The 21,192-nt window shown below is 47.0% G+C and overlaps 3 protein-coding genes across 5 annotated transcripts in view; 2 read left to right on the forward strand and 1 right to left on the reverse strand.

Annotated features, from left to right (window-relative positions):
- Positions 1–5,635: 5,635 nt before the first annotated feature.
- NRBP1 (nuclear receptor binding protein 1) lies at positions 5,636–16,773 on the forward strand. 3 transcript variants are annotated; one of them, XM_080812756.1, is made up of 18 exons: positions 5,636–5,770; positions 8,798–9,027; positions 9,215–9,337; positions 9,782–9,883; positions 10,532–10,621; positions 10,774–10,814; positions 11,182–11,276; positions 12,789–12,872; positions 13,057–13,115; positions 13,269–13,367; positions 14,567–14,699; positions 14,870–14,975; positions 15,127–15,177; positions 15,275–15,410; positions 15,631–15,684; positions 15,775–15,838; positions 16,092–16,147; positions 16,224–16,773. In XM_080812756.1, exons 2-18 carry the CDS (start codon positions 8,818–8,820, stop codon positions 16,326–16,328), a joined length of 1,608 nt encoding a protein of 535 aa, XP_080668882.1. In that variant the 5' UTR covers positions 5,636–5,770; positions 8,798–8,817; the 3' UTR covers positions 16,329–16,773. The 3 variants fall into 3 exon arrangements, with proteins under 3 accessions (XP_080668882.1, XP_080668883.1, XP_080668884.1); XM_080812757.1 differs by lacking the exon at positions 5,636–5,770 and adding an exon at positions 6,361–6,560; XM_080812758.1 differs by lacking the exon at positions 5,636–5,770 and adding an exon at positions 6,626–6,735.
- Positions 16,774–16,923: 150 nt separating this feature from the next.
- KRTCAP3 (keratinocyte associated protein 3) lies at positions 16,924–18,530 on the forward strand. The gene is made up of 7 exons (XM_080812759.1): positions 16,924–16,995; positions 17,136–17,320; positions 17,409–17,468; positions 17,643–17,849; positions 17,964–18,098; positions 18,209–18,321; positions 18,447–18,530. The coding sequence occupies exons 1-7, from the start codon at positions 16,968–16,970 to the stop codon at positions 18,451–18,453; spliced, it is 735 nt and encodes a 244-aa protein (XP_080668885.1). The 5' UTR covers positions 16,924–16,967; the 3' UTR covers positions 18,454–18,530.
- Positions 18,531–18,604: 74 nt separating this feature from the next.
- IFT172 (intraflagellar transport 172) overlaps positions 18,605–21,192 on the reverse strand; it is a gene marked incomplete at its 5' end in the record, with an annotated part of 34,111 nt that continues 31,523 nt past the window's right edge. The window contains 8 exons of the mRNA XM_080813679.1: positions 18,605–18,759; positions 18,969–19,060; positions 19,200–19,353; positions 19,683–19,781; positions 19,868–19,927; positions 20,136–20,231; positions 20,741–20,860; positions 21,037–21,147. Of these exons, the coding sequence (XP_080669805.1) occupies positions 18,670–18,759; positions 18,969–19,060; positions 19,200–19,353; positions 19,683–19,781; positions 19,868–19,927; positions 20,136–20,231; positions 20,741–20,860; positions 21,037–21,147 (822 nt within the window). The 3' untranslated portion in view covers positions 18,605–18,669. The remainder of the gene's footprint in view (positions 18,760–18,968; positions 19,061–19,199; positions 19,354–19,682; positions 19,782–19,867; positions 19,928–20,135; positions 20,232–20,740; positions 20,861–21,036; positions 21,148–21,192) is intronic.

Consider the following 21,192-nt stretch of genomic DNA (forward strand, 5'->3'; position numbering starts at 1 on the left):
AGAACCCCAAGGAGGCTCCATGCCCAGCGCAGAGCCCCATGCAGGACTAGATCCCACGATCCGGAGATCATGACCTGAGTCAAAATCAAGCGTCAGATGCTCAGCTGACTGAGCCACCCAGGAACCAGTGCCTTTCTTTATTCTATGATTATTTAATAAATTGTTTCTTTGTTAAATATTATGTCTTTTTTGAAGAAAAAGTATGTGCTACCTATGTAGGTCACAAAATTCGAAAGGCATAAGTGGGTTTCCCTCCCACCCTGTCACCCAGTCATCTGGTTTCTATTCCCAATAATTTGATTCTTGAGGTGGATTACTGACCTTCAGTGGGAATATTTAGGTATATTAAGTTCTAAGTGACAGTGGAGTACCCAATCTGTCTTGGAGTTTGGCAAGAAAGAGTGCTAGAGATAAATATAAATATTATTCAGGTGATATACTCAATGGATATATTTTCTAAAGCATGGTATAGAGAGAACAAAGAATTTAACTCTGACCACAATAACAAGCACTTTAATAGTTAGAAGGGAAGGATAGAAAATAATAAGAGAAAAATTAGGGTAAGTTGAAAGAGAAATGAAATAAATCAGTGTTAGGAAAAGCAGGAGAGCTGTTCAGTGATCCCCAATGCTAAAGAGGTCATGCAGAATGAAGATTGAGAAAGGATTTTGGGAGTGGAAGTTAAAATAACAGAAAAAAAAGCTTTAGCAGAGGAAGAGGATGGGATTCACATTGCAAGAGATTAGGAAGACAATGGGATTTTTCTAATATACAAAGAGCTCTTACAAGCCAATAAAAAGATAACCAACCCAGTAAAAAACAAAACAAAACAAAACAAAAAGCAACTCACAAAGAACATGAGCAGGCAAAAAATGGAGGAGGAAATACAATTTGGCAATAAACATATGAAAACAATGGTGCTGGGACAACTGGACATCTACATGCCAAAAAAAAAAATGAATTTAGATACAACATGTACACACCCCACAAAAATTAACCCAATATGGAGCATAGACCTAAATAGGAAACGCAGACCTCTACTTCTCCTAGAAGATAATATAAGAGAAAACCTAGATGACCTTGAGTAGGCTGATGCCTTTTAAAATAAAATATCAGTGACACAGTCTGTGAAAGAAATAATTGATAAGCTGGACTTCAATAAAATTAAAAACTCTGCTCTAAAGACAATGTCAAGAGAATTAGAAGACAAGCCACAAACTGGGAGAAAATATTTGCAAAAGACACATGATAAAAGACTGTTATCCAAAATATACAAAAAACACTAAAACTCAGCAAGAAGAAAACAATCCTATTAAAAAATGGGCCACAGACCATAACAGACACCTCACCAAAAAACATACACAGGTGGCAAATAAACACATAAAAAGGTGCTCCACATCATTTGTCATCATGGAAATGAAAACTTCAAAAAATGAGATACAGGGGCACCTGGGTGGCTCAGTCAGTTAAGTATCTGCCTTCAGCTCAGGTCATGATCCCAGGGTCGTGGGATTGAGCCCCACTTTGGGTTCTCTGCTGGGTAGGAAACCTGCTTCTCCCTCTGCCCCCCTCCTTGCTTGTGTACTCTTTCTCTCAAATAAATAAAATCTTTTTTAAAAAGTGAGATATTGGGGCACCTGGGTGGCTTAGTGGGTTAAGCCTCTGCCTTTGGCTCAGGTCATGATCTCAGGGTCCTGGGATCGAGCCCCACATCAGGTTCTCTGCTCGGCAGGGAGCCTGCTTCCCCCTCTCTCTCTGCCTGCCTTTCTGCCTACTCATGATCTCTCTCTCTGTCAAATAAATAAATAAAATCTTAAAAAAAAAGTGAGATATCATAACACACCTATGAGAATGGCCAAAATCCAGAAAACTAACACCAGATACTGGTGAGGATGTGGAGCAACATGAACTCTCATTCATTGCTGGTGGGAATGCAAAACGGTACAACCCACTTCAAAGACAGCCAGCTAGTTTTTTTTTTTTAAGACTTTATTATACATATATATGTAGATATTTATAAGAATATATATACACACACATACACACATATATAAATATATATGTTTAAGATTTTATTTTCTATATGTGTATATATATATGTGATGTGTATATATACAATGGAATATTACTCAGCAATCAAAAAAAAAAAAAAGAAATCTTGCCATGGTTGAAACGAGAAGGTATTATGCTAAGCAAAGAAAGACAATTACAGGATTTCACTCATATGTAGGATTTAAGAAAATAGAGGAGCATAGGGGAAGAGAGGGAAAAATAAGATGAAATCAGAAAGGCAGACAAACTGTAAGAAATTCTTAATCATAGGAAACAAACTGAGGGCTGCTGGAGGGGAAGGGGGATGGGTTAACTAAGGTGAGGTAATGGGCACTAAGGGGGGCACATGATGTGATGAGCACTGGGTGTTATACACAACTGATGAGTCACTGAACTCTACCTCTGAAACTAATAATACATTCTATATTAATTAATTGAGTTTAAGTAAAAATAAACTTCATAAATTACCTATTAATAAAAGAAATCTCATTTCTTGGTATTTACCCAAAGGAGTTGAAAACTTACATTCACACAAAAACCTGCACACAGATATCTATAGGCGGTTTACTCATAATTGCCAAAAGTTAGAAGTAACCAAGATGTCCTTTAGTAGGTGAATGGATAAAATAAACTGTGGTACATCTAGATCATCGCATATTATTCAGTGCTAATAAGAAATGAGCTATCAAGCCATGAAAGCACACAAAGGATCTTTAAATGCATATCATTAAGCAAAAGAAGCCAATTTAAAAAGTTGGTAGGATTCCAACTACATGATGTTCTGGAAAAGGCAAAACTATAGAGATATTAGTATTAGTGGTTGCTGGGGATGGGAAAGCAGAGCACAGAGGATTTTTAGGGGAGTAAAAATGCTTTGTAAGATAAATGATGGATATACGTCATCATATGTTTGTCCAAACCTATAGAATGTACAATACCAAGAGTGAACCTCATAGTAAACTATGGATTTCGGGTGATTCTGATAGGTTAATGTAGGTTCATCCCCAGTAAAATGTATACCATTTGGGTGAGTGATGGGAGAGAAGCTATGCATATGGGCTACAGTAAATATATAGGAAATCTCTGAATCATCTCAATTTTGATGTAAACCTAAAACTACTCTTTTTTTTTTTTTAATGATTTTCTTTGAAAGAGCACACAAGTGCAGGCAGTGGTGGGGGCAGGGCAGAGGGAGAGGGAAAGAAACTCTCAAGCACATACTGTCCTCAGCAAGGAGCCCGACACTGGGCTCAAACCCAGGACCCTGAGATGGTGACCTGAGCCAAAATCAAGAGTTGGATGCTTAACTGACTGAGCCACCCAGGGACCACCCTAGCATATTCTTTTTTTAAGATTTTATTTGACACACAGAAATCACAAGTAGGCAGAGAGAGAGAAAAGGGGAAGCAGGCTCCCTGCTGAGCAGAGAGCCTGATGCGGGGCTTGATCCCAGGACCCTGAGATCATGACCTGATCCAAAGGCAGAGGCTTAACCCACTGAGCCACCCAGGCACCCCTAAACTCTAGCATATTCTTGATATTATTTGATCTCTTTTTGAAGAGTAACTTGGCAATATCTATTCAAGTTAAAATGTTCTTAGCTCTTGACTTAGCAATTCCATTTTTAAGGATGTATAAAAATAATTTTCACAAACAAGCAAAGATGTGTGCAACAAGACTTTATTACAGCTTTATTTATAATAAATTATATAAATAAATAATAATAAATGTTGGACATAACCCTGATGCCCCCTGTTACTAATTAAATGTTGGACAATGGAATACTCTACAGTGGTTAAAAATTAAAGTAATGCTATATGAGCTGCCATGGAAAAAAGCAACAGAGTAAACTGAAAAAGATTATGTAGTATCAGCTTGCTTTCATTTTTAAATTATATACACATATATTAATGTATGCATGGGGAAAAATGGGGACACAAGCATCAAAGTCTTAATTATTTTGGTGAAGTAGGGTTACAAGAGATTTTCACATTCTATAGCAATTGTTAATTCACAATATTCCATAGGATTCTTGGGAAGATTAAATAAGTTAATATGTCATAAGGCAATTAAAACAGTGGACCACAGCACATAGAAGCTATTCAATATTGTTACACTCTGTTAAATATTTTTGAAATACTTGATTTTAAAACATATTTTTAAAGCAGAGAAAAAATGATGAGGTGACGAAAATGCAGTTTTTGAGATTTTTAAACGTGAAAAGTTAAAATAAAAGAGTTAAAAGAGTGAAAAGTTAAAAACAAAATGAGAGCTGGAGGATGCCAATGGGTCCTCTACGCATATTTGAAAGGAGCTAGTTGAAAAGGAAAGGTTGATTAATAAGGACCAGAGAGAAGAGAATGAGATATAATAATATGTACAGATATTTAATGAATGTTTATAGTGGACCAGGGGCTCCAATTGCTTTGGAGCCCACAAGGAAAAAAAGTTAACCTGGAGAGGAGGAGGAATAACCTTCCTCCGAAGATTAGAACAAAGAGATTTAACCTCAACTCTTCTGAAATTATATGCTAAATTTGGCGGACAAATGCATTTTTTTAAACATCCAAAACGAGATCCGCAACTTCCAGCTTTCTATAAGAGTGTGTGAGTGCTCTCTTTTAAAGGTAAAAGAATCAAAGGATGAAAGATTTCAAAAATAACTATTTTGAGGTGAAGGCTTGAGAAAACAGAGGACTTCTGCCAGATACGGTATCCTTCTTTCTATTAGTTAAGAAGGATGAGAGAGTCCCTTTAAGGGCAGTGAAATTTAGTGATTATTACATTCCCAAGTTGTGATAGTTGATTCATCTTCCTCCCTCCACAACGTATGTCTAATGGCACAGCGAATTTATACCGCTCAGGCTCAGTGTTTAGTTTTCGCAGATCAATGGGCTCACCCAGAATCTTTTCTTTCCACTTACTCGAAGTCAACCCAAATTCTTTCCAAACATCTTTTCAAGGAAGCCTTTGACAAATCTCACTGTTTGAATGCTAGATCTGGCTCCTATCAACTTTTGGTGAATAGCTTAATGTCTCTGATTCATTTTTTTGCATTTGTCAATTAGCACTGAATGATAATTTCGGTTTCTTAAGAGGGTCAAACGATTTATCTGTGAAAACCTCCTGCAAAGTTTTGGCAAATATCCGTGCTATGCAACTTTCAGCATATATTCAGGAAAATTTTTAAGCTTTCTGAAGAATTGGTGTCCTGCGCAGTCTCGCCCCCCTAAATAATTAAAGTGGGTGGGTGCTCCTCCCGGATTGAGGTTGCGTCTTTCGCTCCTTTTGTCTTTTAGTCGGACCAGAACTGTCATGGCGCCTTCAAGAAGAGAGAGAAGGCCTTCCTTTCGCCCAGCAGAATCATCGGGGGCACCTGGACTGGACGGAGGGGTGGACAGAGCGATCAGCCCCAGTTGATACGAACACACCGTAGCCTCGGAAAGGTCTCGGCCGGACAGGCTCAAGGGGAGGAGACCGGGTTGAAGACTATGCCAGCGAGCGACAGTCTTCCCGGGGCACCGCCCATCTTGACCGCCTTATCCAATGGAAACCCAACGGCAGTGCGGCACCGCCCATCTGTTGGTCCGGACGCCGCGAGGGCGGGGCCCGCAGTTCGGTTGCGCTGCGGAGCGCAGCTGTGAGGGAGTCTCTCTGGTCCGCGGCCCCGAACCCGAGCTGGAGCTGAAGCGCAGGCTGCGGGGAGCGGAGTCGGGAGGTGAGCACCGAGGGGACTGAGCGGGAGGAAGGGGCTCGGCGAGGGGACGGAAGGGTCGGTCTCCGCGGCCCGGGGCGCTGGGACCCGGGCAGGCGGGTGTCTGGTGGCGGCTCTGCTCGCTCGGCGGCCCAGGCCCGGCCCGCCGGAGCCGAGGGGCGGCCGCGGCTCCACGGTCGCTGCCGGGCCCGCCCGGCCTGCCCTGAGTGGCGGCGACCCGGAATTCTGCCGGCGCGGGGCGCGAGGCCCTGGCGTTCGTGTCGAACTGGGGCTGACGAGAGGCGGGGCCGGCGGCGGGGGCGGTGGTGGCGGGCCCCGCGGCCTGCGGAAGCGCAGCGTCGGGGCCGCGCCTGCTGGCGGAGGCCGGCGCGCTGACTGCGCGGGGGCGTGGCCTGCGCCCCTGACGGCGCCGCGGGCCGGCCTTTGATGAGGTGGCGGCCGCTGGCTCCCGGGCCTGCGGGGCTGCGGGTGCTCCCTTGCAGTCAGCGGCCAGGGCGACCTGTTGGAGCGCGAAGCCGTCCCCTGCGCTTCCTTGACGTCTGAGCGGACGGTCCTGTGGGTCCCGGAGGCCCTTTGGTCTGCTCGGGGTGAGGGTGACTCAGAGGCCTGTGGTGGCCTGTGAGCTGTTGCTGAGGAGTCGACATGCAGAGGGGCTGCAGTCCAATAAATAAAAGTCTCCGAGAAAAACTTTGCGCGACGATCTACCTACACTGCTCAGAAGTGAACACACTATTCTCGGGGTTGCTGGAGGCGGCGAGGAGAGTCCCTTGTAGGGGCGTAAATGACCTTTTCCGTATGTGATCTCTTACACCTCTGAACGACCCTGAGATGAAAATCCCAGCGTTACAAAGATTTTTTCAGCAGGAGGGGAAGTGCTGGGGGATCTTGGGCAGTGCCTTCATTTTGCCTGCTGGGGAAAGATTGGGGAGGGAGAAGACCAGCACATTCCAAGGACATGCCTGTGACTGGTAAAGGTTTGGCTTCTTTTGTGGTGTTCTGTGGATTAATTATCTGTGCCCTGAGTTCAGAGGTTTCCTTAGAGCCCATTGGTAACTGGCTTCCTGTATTAGAACGTCACTGGTATTTCCTTTTGTAATCTAGCTGGAAATTTTACTGAGCTGTTCAGATTCAAGATACAGTCTATAAATATAGCTGCTCTAGGAAGTAATCCATATGAACTTTCTTACCATTTTCTTAGTTATTTTTCAAGGGAAGGAAAAGGAAAATGATTTCTAAGTCGTTTTCGGATCGATTATTAAGACATACAGATAGTAGCTTTCTTGGCTGGTTGAATACACTCTGTGAAGGGCAGGGCCTAGAAAATGACAGGGAAAAAATATCTTGCCGGATTTTCTCTGTAGTGCGTTATGGTTCTCTGGTATTTACTAGAATGTCTTCTATTAAGAATCTCCTGATTTGGGTTATACATAGTGTAGGCTGGGGGTGAAGATTGGCAGAAGTGGGTATCCAAGAGTTCTAAAATGAGGGCTTTTCAAGATTGGTTTTGATCAGAGGGTTCTGTATACTGAGTGGATTTAGAGGAGGAAGTCTACTTTCCAGAATGCCACTTTCATACTGGAGCACTCCTTTGAGCCCAGCACACACAGGTTTCAACTCCTTCACAGCCTTTGTTCTTAGAGATTTGGAATAACATTCAGCAGTTGTCCTGTGCCTGTCTGGACAAGCTAATGACATTTACCTTCAGAGAATTGTTTTTCTTCCAAGTAGCTGTGTGCCTTGAAAAAAATATACTATATATATATAGTACTTTTTCCTGTAACTGCTATATTTGTAGTTACTCTTTTCTTTTTTTTTCTTTTTTTAGTTTTTTTCTTTTTAACGTTTTATCTATTTATTTGATAGAAGTACAGTGCGTGTGTGGGCACGCCTGGGTGGCAAAGGGGCAGAGGGAGAAGCAGACTCCTTGCTGAGCAGGGAGCCAGATGCAGGGTTTGATCCCAGGACCCCAGGATTATGGCCTGAGCCAAGACAGATGCTTAATCAACTGAGCTACCCAGGTGCCCCTTGAGTTACTTGTTCTTGAGGGACTATCTCTGTCAGATCTGTTATCTCAGAGGGTGGAGCTTTGAGCCATGTGAATGAAATGGAAGCTGAAAGTCCTAGATCTGTTTAAACTTGTGGCTGCATGAATGTGGGCACCTCATTTATTATATTCACTATTGTATCTCAAGTACCTAGCCCAGTGCTTGGCCTACAGTAAGTGCTTAATAAACATTTGTTGAATGAGTGAATGAAAAAAAATGTTGCTAACCAGTACCCCTTTGCACACTCACATCACAGGGAAGGTGAGGTCATCAGGGGTGAAGTCACTAACCACTGCTAGTCACTTGGGCCAGGGGTAGCCTCAGCCTGGACTGGCAGACTTGATCTGCGTATAGGAGGGATGGATAGCAAATGCCAGAATTCTAGTGGAAAAATTAGCTGAGGGTTTCAGCTGGGTAAATTCGCTGAGAGTGTTACAGGTCCAGCCTTAGGGCTGAATCAGTGGAACCTTTTGGGGTCTGGAGTCATCTGTTCTGAACAAGGCCCGTGTAGCTTAGTTCTTGAGCACAGTGGAAATAGAGACAGGTGAGGATTCAAAGGGAAGGCTGTTGGGTGAGTATTGCTGAGAAGGAGTGGTATCTGTCCCTGATTTGGTGTTCATTTGGACCTTACTAATGGGGGTTATATTGTCATAAATCTTAGATTTGCCACTCCTGGTGGGTCATCTTCAACCAAGATAAGTTCCCTTCTCTAGACTAAGAGAGTAGTTAATGTTTTAGTGTTCAGACAGGATTAATTTGATTTTGGATTTAAAGGGTGGTGTATGTTTTGCTTTCTTTTGAAACCCAGAGGAGGTTATTAAGATTAGGCGTGAAGCCCAACATGGAGCTTGAATTCACGACCCTGAGATCAAGACCTGAGCTGAGATCAAGAGTTGGATGTTTAACTGACTGAGCCACCTAGATGCCCCAGATCTGTCCTGACCCTTTCTTCTTTCTCTCTCCATCCTTGCCCCAACCAATGCAGGCCTGAGTGTTCGTTCCAGCATGTCGGAGGGGGAGTCCCAGACAGTAGTCAGTAGTGGCTCAGACCCAAAGGTAGAATCCTCATCCTCAGCTCCTGGCCTCACATCAGTGTCACCTCCTGTGACCTCCACGACCTCAGCTGCTTCCCCAGAGGAAGAAGAAGAAAGTGAAGATGAGTCTGAGATCTTGGAAGAGTCACCATGTGGGCGGTGGCAGAAGAGGCGAGAAGAGGTAAGGTGATGGTAGTGTCACTCTTGGGGGAGTGAATTCTAAGCGTGAAGTGGAAGAGGAAAGTATGAAAGGGGCAGACCAAAGTTTAACAGATCAGAGCCTAGGAGAGGATGATCATGTGGAATATTAAAATGGAGGGTTTACAAGGTTACTTTAGTAATTCCTTTCCATTTGAATTTCTTTTCAGGTGAATCAGCGGAACGTACCAGGTATTGACAGTGCATACCTGGCCATGGATACAGAGGAGGGTGTAGAGGTTGTGTGGAATGAGGTTCAGTTCTCTGAACGCAAGAACTACAAGCTGCAGGAGGTAGGTGATAGTGAAAGGATGTAGCCTGTGTGGTGTTAGAATGCAGGTGTTATGAAACAAGACGAAACCAGAGAGGGAGACAAGCCATTAGAGACTCCTAATCTTATGAAACAAACTGAGGGTTACTGGAGGGGAGGTGTGGGTGGGGAGATGGGGTGGCTGGGTGATAGATGCTGGGGAGGGTATGTGTTGTGGTGAGTGCTAGGTGTTATGTCAGACTGATGAATCATAGACCTGTACCCCTTAAATAATACATTATATGTTAATTAATTGAATTTAAATTAAAAAAAGAATGCAGGTGTTAAAGAGGAATTGGTGTTGAGAAGCCGATTAGGAGGAGAGTATGTTGGGATTAGATCATTTCTGGGGAGGGATAAGGAATGGCTTTTCAGAATTATAGTGGTTTCTGAACCCTGTTAATCCCACTCTCTCCCCTGCTCTCAGGAAAAAGTCCGTGCTGTGTTTGATAATCTGATTCAGTTGGAACATCTCAACATTGTTAAGTTTCACAAGTATTGGGCTGACATTAAAGAGAACAAGGCCAGGGTAAGAACTTTTTCTTGAGCTTACCGCAAAGAGACCAGCTACATATATTGTTCTTTTTACATTCAGAGATGAAAATAAGGTAGTTTTGGAACAAAACTGGAATCAGCTATTGTGGAGATGAGAGCAGGGCTTTGCCTATGTCCTGTGCCTTTTGTCTGGTGATGGGTGGGGCAGAAATGAGCAAATTTCTGTTTCCTTCCCACAGCTCTTCTCTTTTTTCCTTCCTTCTTTCTTTCTTTCTTTTCTTTTTTCTTTCTTTTTTTTTTTTTTTTTTGAGATTTTATTTATTTGTCAAAGAGAGAACACACAAGCAGGGGGAGTGGTAGCCAGAGGGAGAAGCGGGCTCCCTGCTGAGCAAGGAGCCAGATGTGGGACTTGATCCCGGGATCCTGGAATCATGACCTTAGCCAAAGGCAGACACTTCACAGACTAAGCCACCCAGGCATCCTAACTTCCATAGCTCTTATAGTTGAGTAGTTTTTTTTCATCCTGTTAAATCTAAGGATGTGGTGCTAACAACAAAAGGAGGGAAACTTAAAACAACCACCACCACCAGGCTTCCAGATCTAATATGTATCTGGTGTACATGTCATCAGGTAGGCTATCATTTCTACTTTACGACCTTATTTGAGTGCTTTGCCTCTCCAGGTCATTTTTATCACAGAATACATGTCATCTGGGAGTCTTAAGCAGTTTCTGAAGAAGACCAAAAAGAACCACAAGACTATGAATGAAAAGGTATGGAGGAAGAACAGACAAAGCTTTAGGCTGGTTTGGGGGTTTTAAAAAGATTATAGTAATCATGAAGCTAATCAGGAAGGGATGGAGGGGAACTAGTTGGAGGGTTAAGAGAGGGGATTACTGCTGACCCTTTGATCAAACTGTTCCAGGCTTGGAAGCGTTGGTGCACGCAAATCCTCTCTGCCCTTAGGTAAGTAGGATCTGGTTAGCGTTTTTCCCCTATTTCCTGATTTAGTTCCTCCAAACAGATTTTAGGGCACTACTCTGCTGTTTTTTTCTGCCTCTGCCCACTTTTTTTGAGTCCTGTACTGTCAAGATTAGGCCCCTGTGGTCTTGTAAAGGGTCCATTCTAATGCCGTAACCACGATACTGTCTCCCAGCTCTTTCTCCTAGTGCTTATCCAGCTATTTAACTCACCAGGCATAATGGAGATTCAGAGTGTGGGGATTATCTTTGTGGTGACCAGCAGGAGACCAGGCCCTTGCTCCTCTTAACCCTTGGGTTCCCCCTGCCCTTAATTTCCCAGTGGCCCCTCTAACAGCCCAGTGCCCCCACAGCTACCTGCACTCCTGTGACCCCCCCATCATCCATGGGAACCTGACCTGTGACACCATCTTCATCCAGCACAACGGACTCATCAAGATTGGCTCTGGTGAGGGGAGGGAGAAGTTCTGGGCAGGGGAGCTTCGGGAATTTGGGAACCATGGGGGTAAGATGCAAGGAGTGGGGAGAGTAGAGCAAAATTCTGAGATGCGGGCTGGTGGTAAGAGATAGGACTTTGCTAGGGGTAATTCATAGGGAGAGGCCAGTCAGTTAGAGGGTAGGGACTAATCTTACACCTTTTTTGGAGGGAAGCGGGTTAATCCAGACACCTTGATAGGAGGTTGGGAAAGGGCAAAGAGATGGGTCTAAGGTCTGATTTGAGCCCCTGGGGCCAGACCCTACCAAAGGAGGTTCCAGGCTGTGCCTGCTGTGAGTGCTTTCATTTGCTGTGTATCTGTGTGCTGTGTATAACATTTCTGTGTGCCATGTCTGTGTGTGGTTTGTGTGTCCATTTGTCTGGGGCTTGGCTGCTCCATCGCTCACAACTTTTCTCTGTTTTCCTCCCTCCCGCTTACGGGCTGCTCTGTTCCCAACAGTCTTTCATAGGATTTTTGCTAATGGTGAGAGCTCCCTGTTGCCCCATGTGGGGCTCTGTTCGTGCCCCCTCTGCTCCCCTTTGTGGCTGCCCAGTGCATGCAGTCGTGGGAGCAAGCCCTGTGCCCCTGCCTCCCTGCCTAGTTATGCCTGCTTGGCTTCTCCCTACCAGCCCTCTACCTGCTTGCCCTTCCATAACTTGCTTGTTTCCTGTGGTTTCTGCTTGGCTGGCCATTTATGTCCTGGATTCTTATTTCCCTTCATCATCAGGATGGTTCCCTAAATCATACTGTGTTCCCAGACTCTCTGTGACTTGTAGTCATTGTTTATGATCTGAGTGAGTCCAAACTGGGCCCGGCCCTGGTTCCTCGTTCAGGCCTATGGCAGCAATGTTGAACAATAGGGAGTAGAGCAGGAGTCTAAAATTTTGGTGGATTAAACGTGAGACTGATTCAAGGGTATTGGTTCAACTTTGAGCTGTTTTTGAGTTTCAGTCAGTAAAGGTGGGTAAGAAGGAGGCTGTCTAGTTTGTTGTAGTATTGTTATTCCTTCTTACCCTTTTTTTTTTAATCATCCAAGTTTCTGGGATCTTTAAGTGTCCCAGATTAGGAAGGGCTGCCTATGCTTTTATGCTATTTGAGGGTGGCTGAAAGCTAGACCACACATTTTCATGTGATAGGGATTATATATTCCTGAACTTTGGGGAAGGTGAGCAGATCACAAGCAAAAGTTTTTCCTTAGCCTCCATTGCTTCTTGGCCAGCCCAAGGCCCCTATATGCCTATTAGTTTAGTGTGGAGTGTTTGTTGCTACTGACCTAGGGACCTTAAATGAGAAGCGGTAGACCCCAGAAAGGGGAAGTAGGTGGTGTTCATGTTTAGTCTGTGGTTCAAGATGGGAAAAGGACAGGTTTGCGCCTTGAGGGTTAGAGTCTTCAGGAGAGAATTTGGCTTCTGGGGACCTCTCTCTGGAGTGAGACTGTACTTTGTTGATGGTGGTCAGATTGTGGGTATCTCCCCTACTCCCAGTGGCTCCTGACACTATCAACAATCATGTGAAGACTTGTCGGGAAGAGCAGAAGAATCTACACTTCTTTGCACCAGAGTATGGAGGTGAGGCACCAGTTTCTCTCCCCTCTCCCTGTTCCCCAGGTTTCTACCTTATAACCTGAGGCCCAGAGGTAACAGAACTAAAACTTGTAGTTCTCTGCTGGCTTACAAAAAGTGTTTAAAAGGCATTTCTGCCTCCCCTAGCCCCCATCCTCTGATTAAACAAAGGCTTCTCTGTTTTCCCCAGAAGTCACTAATGTGACAACAGCAGTGGACATCTACTCCTTTGGCATGTGTGCACTGGAGGTGAGGAAACCACAGGCAGTGGTGATGGAAAGGGGTCAAGTTAGAAGATGGAAGGGGAAATGGAGGGAGGACAAGTAAGGTCTTGAGAGGGTGATTCTGGAGCACTGAAGTTCTGAAGTTTCTACTGGGCTTTTCTGTTCCCCCTCCCTACAGATGGCAGTGCTGGAGATTCAGGGCAATGGAGAGTCCTCATATGTGCCACAGGAAGCTATCAGCAGTGCCATTCAGCTTCTAGAAGACCCATTACAGAGAGTAAGAATCTTCTGGATCACTTCATCAACAGACTTAGAAATGTCTTTAGGTTTTTCTTCCTTTTTACTTACTGGGAATATACTCTTCTAAGAGCAAGAAAACAGAAAGCAGCAAGGACAGGCAAAAGCAGTGACTATTCGAATTACTTCCCTAGGTGGTACCTACCGTTTTTTGTATATACACACACTGGTTAAGGGTTTAAGATGGGTAGTATTGGGGATAAAGTTGTGTATTAATTTAGTTGTGTCTGCCTGGAGATAAACTAATGGTTACCTCAGGTAATTGGTATATGCTCTTGGACAGCCATCTTGATATTTTTAAACAAATTGATCAGTTTGAATTAAATCTGTCATGTGGGGTTTTATATTTATATGGTTTTAGGTAGGGAAAGTGTGCTGAAATAATGAGCTAGAGATTTGAAGGGTATAAGGTTATGAATCAGTAGATAGACTATAGTAAGAGGCTGGGACAGGAAGATCCAAACAAGGATAGTTTGTAACTCATTAGGTGGTGTGACAGGGAGACTATTGGGAAGTCCTGAGGCTAGTGTGGAGTATAAATTTCTAGTTCAGCTTCAGGTTGGGGCATTCAAGTGACAGATTAGGTATTTGACCTTCTTGGCTTTTAAGTTTGTAAGGAGGAAAAGAAAAGCAGGTTAATTATCATGGGACGACCTATGGGAGGTGGGAAATGAGGTGTGTGTGCATGTAGAGGAAGCTTGGGGAAAATCAGTGAACTTAATAAATGATTGTAAGAGACAAAGGAAATTGTGGTAGTTGGCTTGGAAAAGAAAAAGATGGTGAATACTCTTGACCACAACAGATAGGTTTGGGAACAGAGAAGGTAATTTTAGTGAGAGACGGAGAGGAAGGGAGGCAGTGAGTGGGCTGTTAAAGCATAGAAGTAGAAAATCAGAAAAAAAAATCTGGAAGTTTGAATAGTTTAAAAAAAAAAAAAGTTGGTGGATGGAGAGTAGAAAAACAATTAAAACCATAAAAACCCTGAACAATACCTTTCATGTTAATACCTTAGAATCTTCAAAGCCCTTTCAGGAGGAGTAACAGTTACTTCCTCAACCAGTGCTGCCTGCCTAGTATGTACGAAGCCTGTGCTAAGTGTAATGAATGACGAAGTATCATGATGAACACAGTGGTCTGGTTGCCAGCTGCCCACTCTGCTTCCTCTTTTCCCTTTTCCAGGAGTTCATTCAAAAGTGCCTGCATTCTGAGCCTGCTCGCAGACCAACAGCCAGAGAACTTCTTTTCCACCCAGCACTGTTTGAAGTGCCCTCGCTCAAACTCCTTGCTGCCCACTGCATTGTGGGACACCAACGTGAGTCCCCTTGGCCCTGCTAAGAATTTTCTTCCTCTCGGAGCATTAACAAGTACCACTAGCAATGCCCTCTTTCCTTTTCCACTTCCAAAGGAATTCTTTACTCCCCCCAGGACCCCTGGACCTTCCATGACATTAATCTATTCTTTCCATTTCATCACGTCCTCCAGACATGATCCCAGAGAATGCTCTGGAGGAGATCACGAAAAACATGGATACCAGTGCTGTACTGGCTGAAATCCCTGCGGGACCAGGAAGAGAACCAGTTCAGACTTTGTGAGTAACTCACTCTCTGAGAGGGTCTGAAAGGGACAGATTTGTCACTCTCACTGAGGGTTCTGTCAACTGTTAATTCTTTGGGAATTGTTGAACCTGCTGTTTTGCTTACTTCCTTCCTTTCACGTGTTTTCTGTCTTTTCTTCTGTAGGTACTCTCAGTCACCAGCTCTGGAATTGGATAAATTCCTTGAAGATGTCAGGTGAGAGAAGGGTGAGAGGAAAGGCTTGCTATAGGAAGCAGGGTGGGTGTCCTGAGGCATTCACGGAGCCCATGTGACCTGTTTGATCTCACTCTAGGAATGGGATCTACCCCTTGACAGCCTTTGGGCTACCTCGGCCCCAGCAGCCACAGCAGGAGGAGGTGACATCACCTGTTGTGCCCCCCTCTGTCAAGACTCCAACACCTGAACCAGCTGAGGTGGAGACCCGCAAGGTGGGCTCTGTGGATGTGGAGGTCTCTATGGTCATGGTGGAAGGGAGAAGAGGACACGTCAAATAAGGCTTTGTCCTATAGGGAAAAGAGTGTGTTTCTGGTTTCTAGCAAGCTTGTCCTGTGGGCTGGAAAGTCTTCTAGCTGTTGGGGGCTTTTTTTTTTTTTTTTTTTTTTGCCTGGTGATACTACTATTGTGACCCTGTGCGTGTCCTCTCCCTAGGTGGTGCTGATGCAGTGCAACATCGAGTCAGTGGAGGAGGGAGTCAAACACCATGTAAGGCTGGGGGCCGGGGCTGCAGAGGGCTGGGTGGGAGTGGGAAAGAGGGAAAGAGGAGCCTCATCTTCTGACTGTCCTCTTCTCCAGCTGACGCTTCTTCTGAAGCTGGAGGACAAACTCAACCGGCACCTGAGCTGTGACCTAATGCCAAGTGAGTCTCTCCTTTCCCTCAGAGGATGAGAGTCTCTTAAGTCTTATCTATGAGGGACATTCTCAGGGGCGGGGAGGAAGGTTACAAGGCAGCAAAACATTGACACTCACAGAACGAATATCTTGGCTCCTAAAACCGGAGGGTAGACGTGACAGTTCTGCTTGTGTCGTTCTTTCCCAGCCGGGCTGACCCGACTAGGGCTGGGGGCCCACTACTCCCACATTGTGCTCACCCTCTCCCTTTTCTCTGTCAGATGAGAACATCCCCGAGTTGGCAGCCGAGCTGGTGCAGCTGGGCTTCATCAGCGAGGTGAGCTTTCCGCCTCCAGCCACCCTGGCAACTCCATTCTCCTCTTGCCCTGTCTCACCCAGCTCTTCTCCCCCAGGCTGACCAGAGCCGACTGACTTCTCTGCTAGAGGAGACCCTGAACAAGTTCAATTTTGCCAGGAACAGCACCCTCAACTCAGCCGCTGTCACCGTCTCCTCTTAGAGCTCCCTCGGGCCAGGCCCCTAATCAGAGCTGTGGCCATCACTAGATGGCAGCAGCCTTCCTGCCCCCTCCCCCCAGTCAGTATTACCCTGTGAAGCCCCTTCTCTCCTTTATTATTCAGGAGGGCTTTGGGGCTCCCTGGTTCTGAGCATCACCCTCCCCCTTCCCGTTCTCTTCCTCCCCTCTGCACTTTGTTTACTTGTTTTGCACAGACGTGGGCCTGGGCCTTCTCAGCAGCCGCCTTCTAGTTGGGGGCTAGTAGCTGATCTGGCGGCTCCCGCCCAGCCTGTGTGGAAAGGAGGCCCACGGGCACTGGGGGAGCTGAATTCTACAATCCCGCTGGGGCGGACGGGGCGGGAGAGAAGGGTGGTGCTGCAGTGGTGGCCCTGGGGGGCCATTCGATTCGCCTCAGTTGCTGCTGTAATAAAAGTCTACTTTTTGCTAAGAGCGTGGTGTGTGTGTGCGCCTTCCCCACTAGGGGGCGCGGCCTCGGAGCCCCGGGCGGGGTGCGCTCGAGGTGGGGCCTTCAGGTGGTGAGGGGCGGGGCCTTCAGGTGGCGAGGGGGCGGGGCGGCCGGGCGAGCGGGGGCGGAGCCGGAGCCAGGTAGAGCTGCCCTGCGGCAGGGCGCGGACCGCTGCGATGAGGTGCTGCAGCCTCTACGAATTCGGTAATTTCCGGCCCCGAGCTTGGGCCCCTGCGTCCACCGGCGAGCCGTCCCACGGCCCCTGGTTCGCCAGGGGCACTCCACGGGGGGCCCTCCGGTTCCTTTCCCGGCTCAGGCCTACCCTTCCCCCCCGTGCTTTGCAGACGCGGCCCGCGGCCCCCGGAGGCTTATGCGCGTGGGCCTCGCGCTGATCCTGGTGGGCCACGTGAACCTGCTCCTGGGGGCAGTGCTGCACGGCACAGTCCTGCGACACGTGGCCAATCCCCGCGGCGCGGTCACCCCGGAGTACACCACGGCCAATGTCATCTCCGTGGGCTCGGGGCTGCTGGTGAGCGCGGGGTGGGGTGGGTCCACGAGCGTGGGGGAGAGGAGGCGGGGCGTAGACCGGCGCGGGCTTCAGGCTTTGTGTCTTGCAGAGTGTTTCCGTGGGACTTGTGGCCCTCTTGGCATCCAGGAACCTTCTGCGCCCACCACTGGTGAGAGGGGATTTCTGGAGCTTTAATGGGGCCTGGAATCAGGGAAATAAGGACCTGACTGGGCTTCGTCTTCAAATGGGAGGAGGAGCCTCAGATAGAGACAGCAAGGTGTCTTATCAGTGGGAGTGTCAGGCGGGCGAGCAGCTGCTCACCCTGATCTTCTGCCCCTGCCAGCACTGGGCCCTCCTGGCAGTAGCTCTAGGGAACCTGCTCTTGTCCGCGGCCTGCTCCCTGGGCCTCCTCCTCGCTGTGTCACTCACTGTGGCCAACGGTGGCCGTCGTCTCATTGCTGATTGCCATCCAGGACTGCTGGATCCTTTGCTACCGGTGGACCAGGGGCCTGGACAGTCTGACTGCCCGTTTGACCCCACAAGAATCTATGTGAGTGCATGCTCTTCTCGGCCTTTTTGCAGTCTACAGGGCCTTCAACCACCCCTACTTGCCACTTCTGTCCTGCTCCCTCTCAGTCCCCCACCTTCTCTCGTCACCTTTTAGGATACAGCCTTGGCTCTCTGGATCCCTTCTTTGCTCATGTCTGCAGCGGAGGCGGCCCTGTCTGGTTACTGCTGTGTGGCTGCCCTCACCCTACGTGGGGTTGGGCCCTGCAGGAAGGAAGGGCTTCAGGAGCAGGTAAGGAAAATAAACAGGAAGGGCTCATTCAGCAAGGACTGGCTGTGTTTAAAGGTGCTGAACTGTAGTATAATTCAGGGCAGGAGTACTAACTCCATCCTCCCCTACAGCTAAAGGAACTGACAGAGCTTGAACTTCCCAAGTGTCAAAGACAGGAAAATGAGCAGCTACTGGATCAAAATCAAGAAATGCAGGCATCACAGAAAAGCTGGGCTGAGGACAGGTAATCCATGAGAACTGGGGCCTAGGAAAGGGGGGAGGCAGGGAACCACTCTTAGAATTGGGTCAAGTCCTTTGCTGTGCTGCCTGCCCTCTGCTCTGACTCAGGTTCTCCCTTCTATGGAGCAGGTGCTGATCCGGAGGCTCAGTTCACAATGGTGACATAAACCCCAAGATGACATAAACAGTTGTAATAAAAGTACTAAAACTTGATGATGATTTCCTTTGGGGTGGGGGAGGGCACTAGGCTGATGTTGGGGATGACTCTGATCAAAGAACACAGTGGTCTCCATTACCTACAAGACTTTAATGAGGGAGAGAATCCAATTAATTCTTCCCTGAGGCCTACTAGTTACTGAAAGGAAAAGCTGGTGCTGGGTAGCCCTCCACACCACTGACTAATGAATTTCAGCACATCCTGGCACACTGGACTGTGGGAAGTCTGTGGACAAACAGTAGAACAAGAGAGGAACTCTTTAGTGCTAAGGAAACGCGCTCCTTCTCTAAAGAAAATCAGCCCCCGTCTCAGTAAGGAGAGCAGAGTCCAGGGCCTGCACCTGCCTTCCTGACATTCCCACCCACCCTTCTAGCGGTTTCTCACTTTTCAGTGCTGCTCTCCCTGCCCGCACCCTCCAAGTCTCCCTCTCTAACCTTGATAGCCATAAGGAACTTATTCCAGTTGTCCTTGTTAGCTGCCTTCCCTGGCCGCTTAAACTCAATCTTGTTCCTCAGAATGGGGTATCCTGTGGGAGAAGAAAAAAACGAACTGGCATTTGAGAGGGAAAACCAAGACCAATTTCAGAGTAAAATACTCTCTTGAGCCTGTTGTTCCCCCTCCCTTTCCGCCCACCATGAAACATGGACAGGTGTAGGGTTGTGTACCTGTAATAAGGCAGGGTAGTGCCCGAACGCCAGTGCTCGCTGCCACCAAGGAAGCTTCGTACACACCACGCTCATCCCGAGGCAGAACCTGCTCCAGCCGCTGGTCCATTGAGACTGTGAGTACCCAGTCTCGAACCTCTTCCCTCTGAGCCTCCTGGGAAGGACAAAGAAGCAGCATCTTCACGCAGGGCTGGGCAAGTGGAAGGCGGGGAGTTGGGAGTCTTACTAAACTGTCATCCTGTGCATCATCTTTTCCCTGTATGTGATCCTCCTTGGATGGGATTCCTCGTCACCACCTTTTCTTTTTTCTCTGCTTCTACTTTCACTGAAGGAATAGTGAGGGCAGAGGCCCTTCCAAAGACATTGCCAGCTGATGCCCATTACAAAGGTTAGGAGGACCAACATAAAGGGATAAAGTGTCCTCCCTTCACAACACCCTCACACTGGTGAGGCCTTCCCCGGTCTCCAGTCTCATGCTCTTACCGGTACGTGCTGCTTGGCTGGGAGTGGCACCTCAAAGGGAATGTCTGTATCCTGGAAGTCAGAGTGGTCAAGGGCGTCCAGAGTCCCTTCTTCAATTGCCTGCGGCAGAGTGGGCACCCATGAGATAGACACATTTCTATGACAGGTGAAATCTCCCGCCCTCTGGGCACAACTTCTTTACTCACATCGGTCAGATCCAAAAAGCGGTTGAGGAAGATGAATGCCATGTTCTCCCAGCCAACTGCCTGCAACAGAGAAAAGTTGCAAGTGGGAGTGAGCAGCTGGGCTTGGATGCTGCTCTTCCAGGGAGGGGGAGGAATCCAAGAAGACACAGGAATATGGTATCTTCCATAACATCAGCCCCACACTCTGCTTTGCTCAGACAGGGCATTCCACCTTCCAACTTTTGATTTCCCTGCCTCCTCTGCCACACCCTTCCTCGTTCCAGCTCACCTTGGCCGCAATGCCTGCTTCATAGAAGGCCTTGTCTGCAGGCAGGAGCTGGGTGTGGCGTAAGAGTGAAACAGAAAGCCTGGCAGCCACAGTTTCCTACAGATTAAAATCAAAGCATTACGATCCTGGGACTGTAGCAACTGAGCTACCAGCCCAGTGACCTTATGGCTAAGGCAGCCACAGAACCAGAAAACCAGTAATACATATTAAACTGCTCTGGATCTCAAGCAGTTCGGGGTCTTTTTCATCTGCACAGAGAACCTAAGCCTAGATTATTTCTGTCATTCAAGTACGCACAGCAAATTTACAATACACGATCACAAGTAAGCCAAAGGCATGTGTATATCTTAAGAGATCAATGCAGAAATTGTGGGATTTGAATGTTTAAGTATAATGAGGCTAGAGCTATGTGGTCAGAGTCCTAAGAAGGACAGTGGAGGAGTCCAGGAAGAAAACGACCTCAGTGAGGGGTAAAGATTTGTCTAAACGGAAGAGAAGCTAGGAGAGAAGTGGACCAAGCTTGAGAATCTGGAACTTGAACTTATTCAACTTCATGCATTGAAGATGCTTCCATTAAGACTGAGTGCCCCTCCCCCCCATCTCACCAGCTGTTTGACACTCTGGGCGGCCGAGCGAGTGGCATAGTAATGCGCAATCAGCAGCATCGTCTCAAACTCCTCATGGGCTGGAGAGTTTGCCTCACTAGACTTCACCAAGTTTTCACACTAGAGCAGGAAGAGAGCACAGCCCGGTCAGGGGTTAGAGGAGGGCCAGAGAGCTCATGGCCATGTGGACAAAAGTGCAGCCCATCTGAAGGTAAATATTTATGTGCCTCAAAGAAGAGAGGAGGACAAAGAAGTAGGGTAGCCTTGTCACTCTGTCACAGAGCCGACTTCCTCACCAAGTTAAAGAGCACGTCCCGAAGATCAGCCCAGTTGTGATAGGCCTCAGCACTGTTGGTCCCAGGGGAGCTCACCATGTCTGTGAAGATCCTTTTGTAGATGTTGAAGTTCTAGGGGTGGTGGCAAAAGGAGAGCTAAGTGAGAAGGGGTAACTA

The sequence above is a fragment of the Martes martes genome (assembly GCF_963455335.1).
Source record: "Martes martes genome assembly, chromosome: 9".
NCBI classification, from domain to species: domain Eukaryota; kingdom Metazoa; phylum Chordata; class Mammalia; order Carnivora; family Mustelidae; genus Martes; species Martes martes.

Coding starts and splice junctions, on each gene's coding strand:
- KRTCAP3 (XM_080812759.1), top strand. CDS start 16,968: ATGAGGTGCTGCAGCCTCTACGAATTCG. Junction 17,850..17,963: donor TTGACCCCACAAGAATCTAT/GTGAGTGCATGC, acceptor GTCACCTTTTAG/GATACAGCCTTGGCTCTCTG. Junction 18,099..18,208: donor AGGAAGGGCTTCAGGAGCAG/GTAAGGAAAATA, acceptor CCTCCCCTACAG/CTAAAGGAACTGACAGAGCT.
- NRBP1 (XM_080812757.1), top strand. CDS start 6,410: ATGCAGAGGGGCTGCAGTCCAATAAATAAAAGTCTCCGAGAAAAACTT. Junction 11,277..12,788: donor ACTCATCAAGATTGGCTCTG/GTGAGGGGAGGG, acceptor CCCTACTCCCAG/TGGCTCCTGACACTATCAAC. Junction 12,873..13,056: donor CTTTGCACCAGAGTATGGAG/GTGAGGCACCAG, acceptor TGTTTTCCCCAG/AAGTCACTAATGTGACAACA.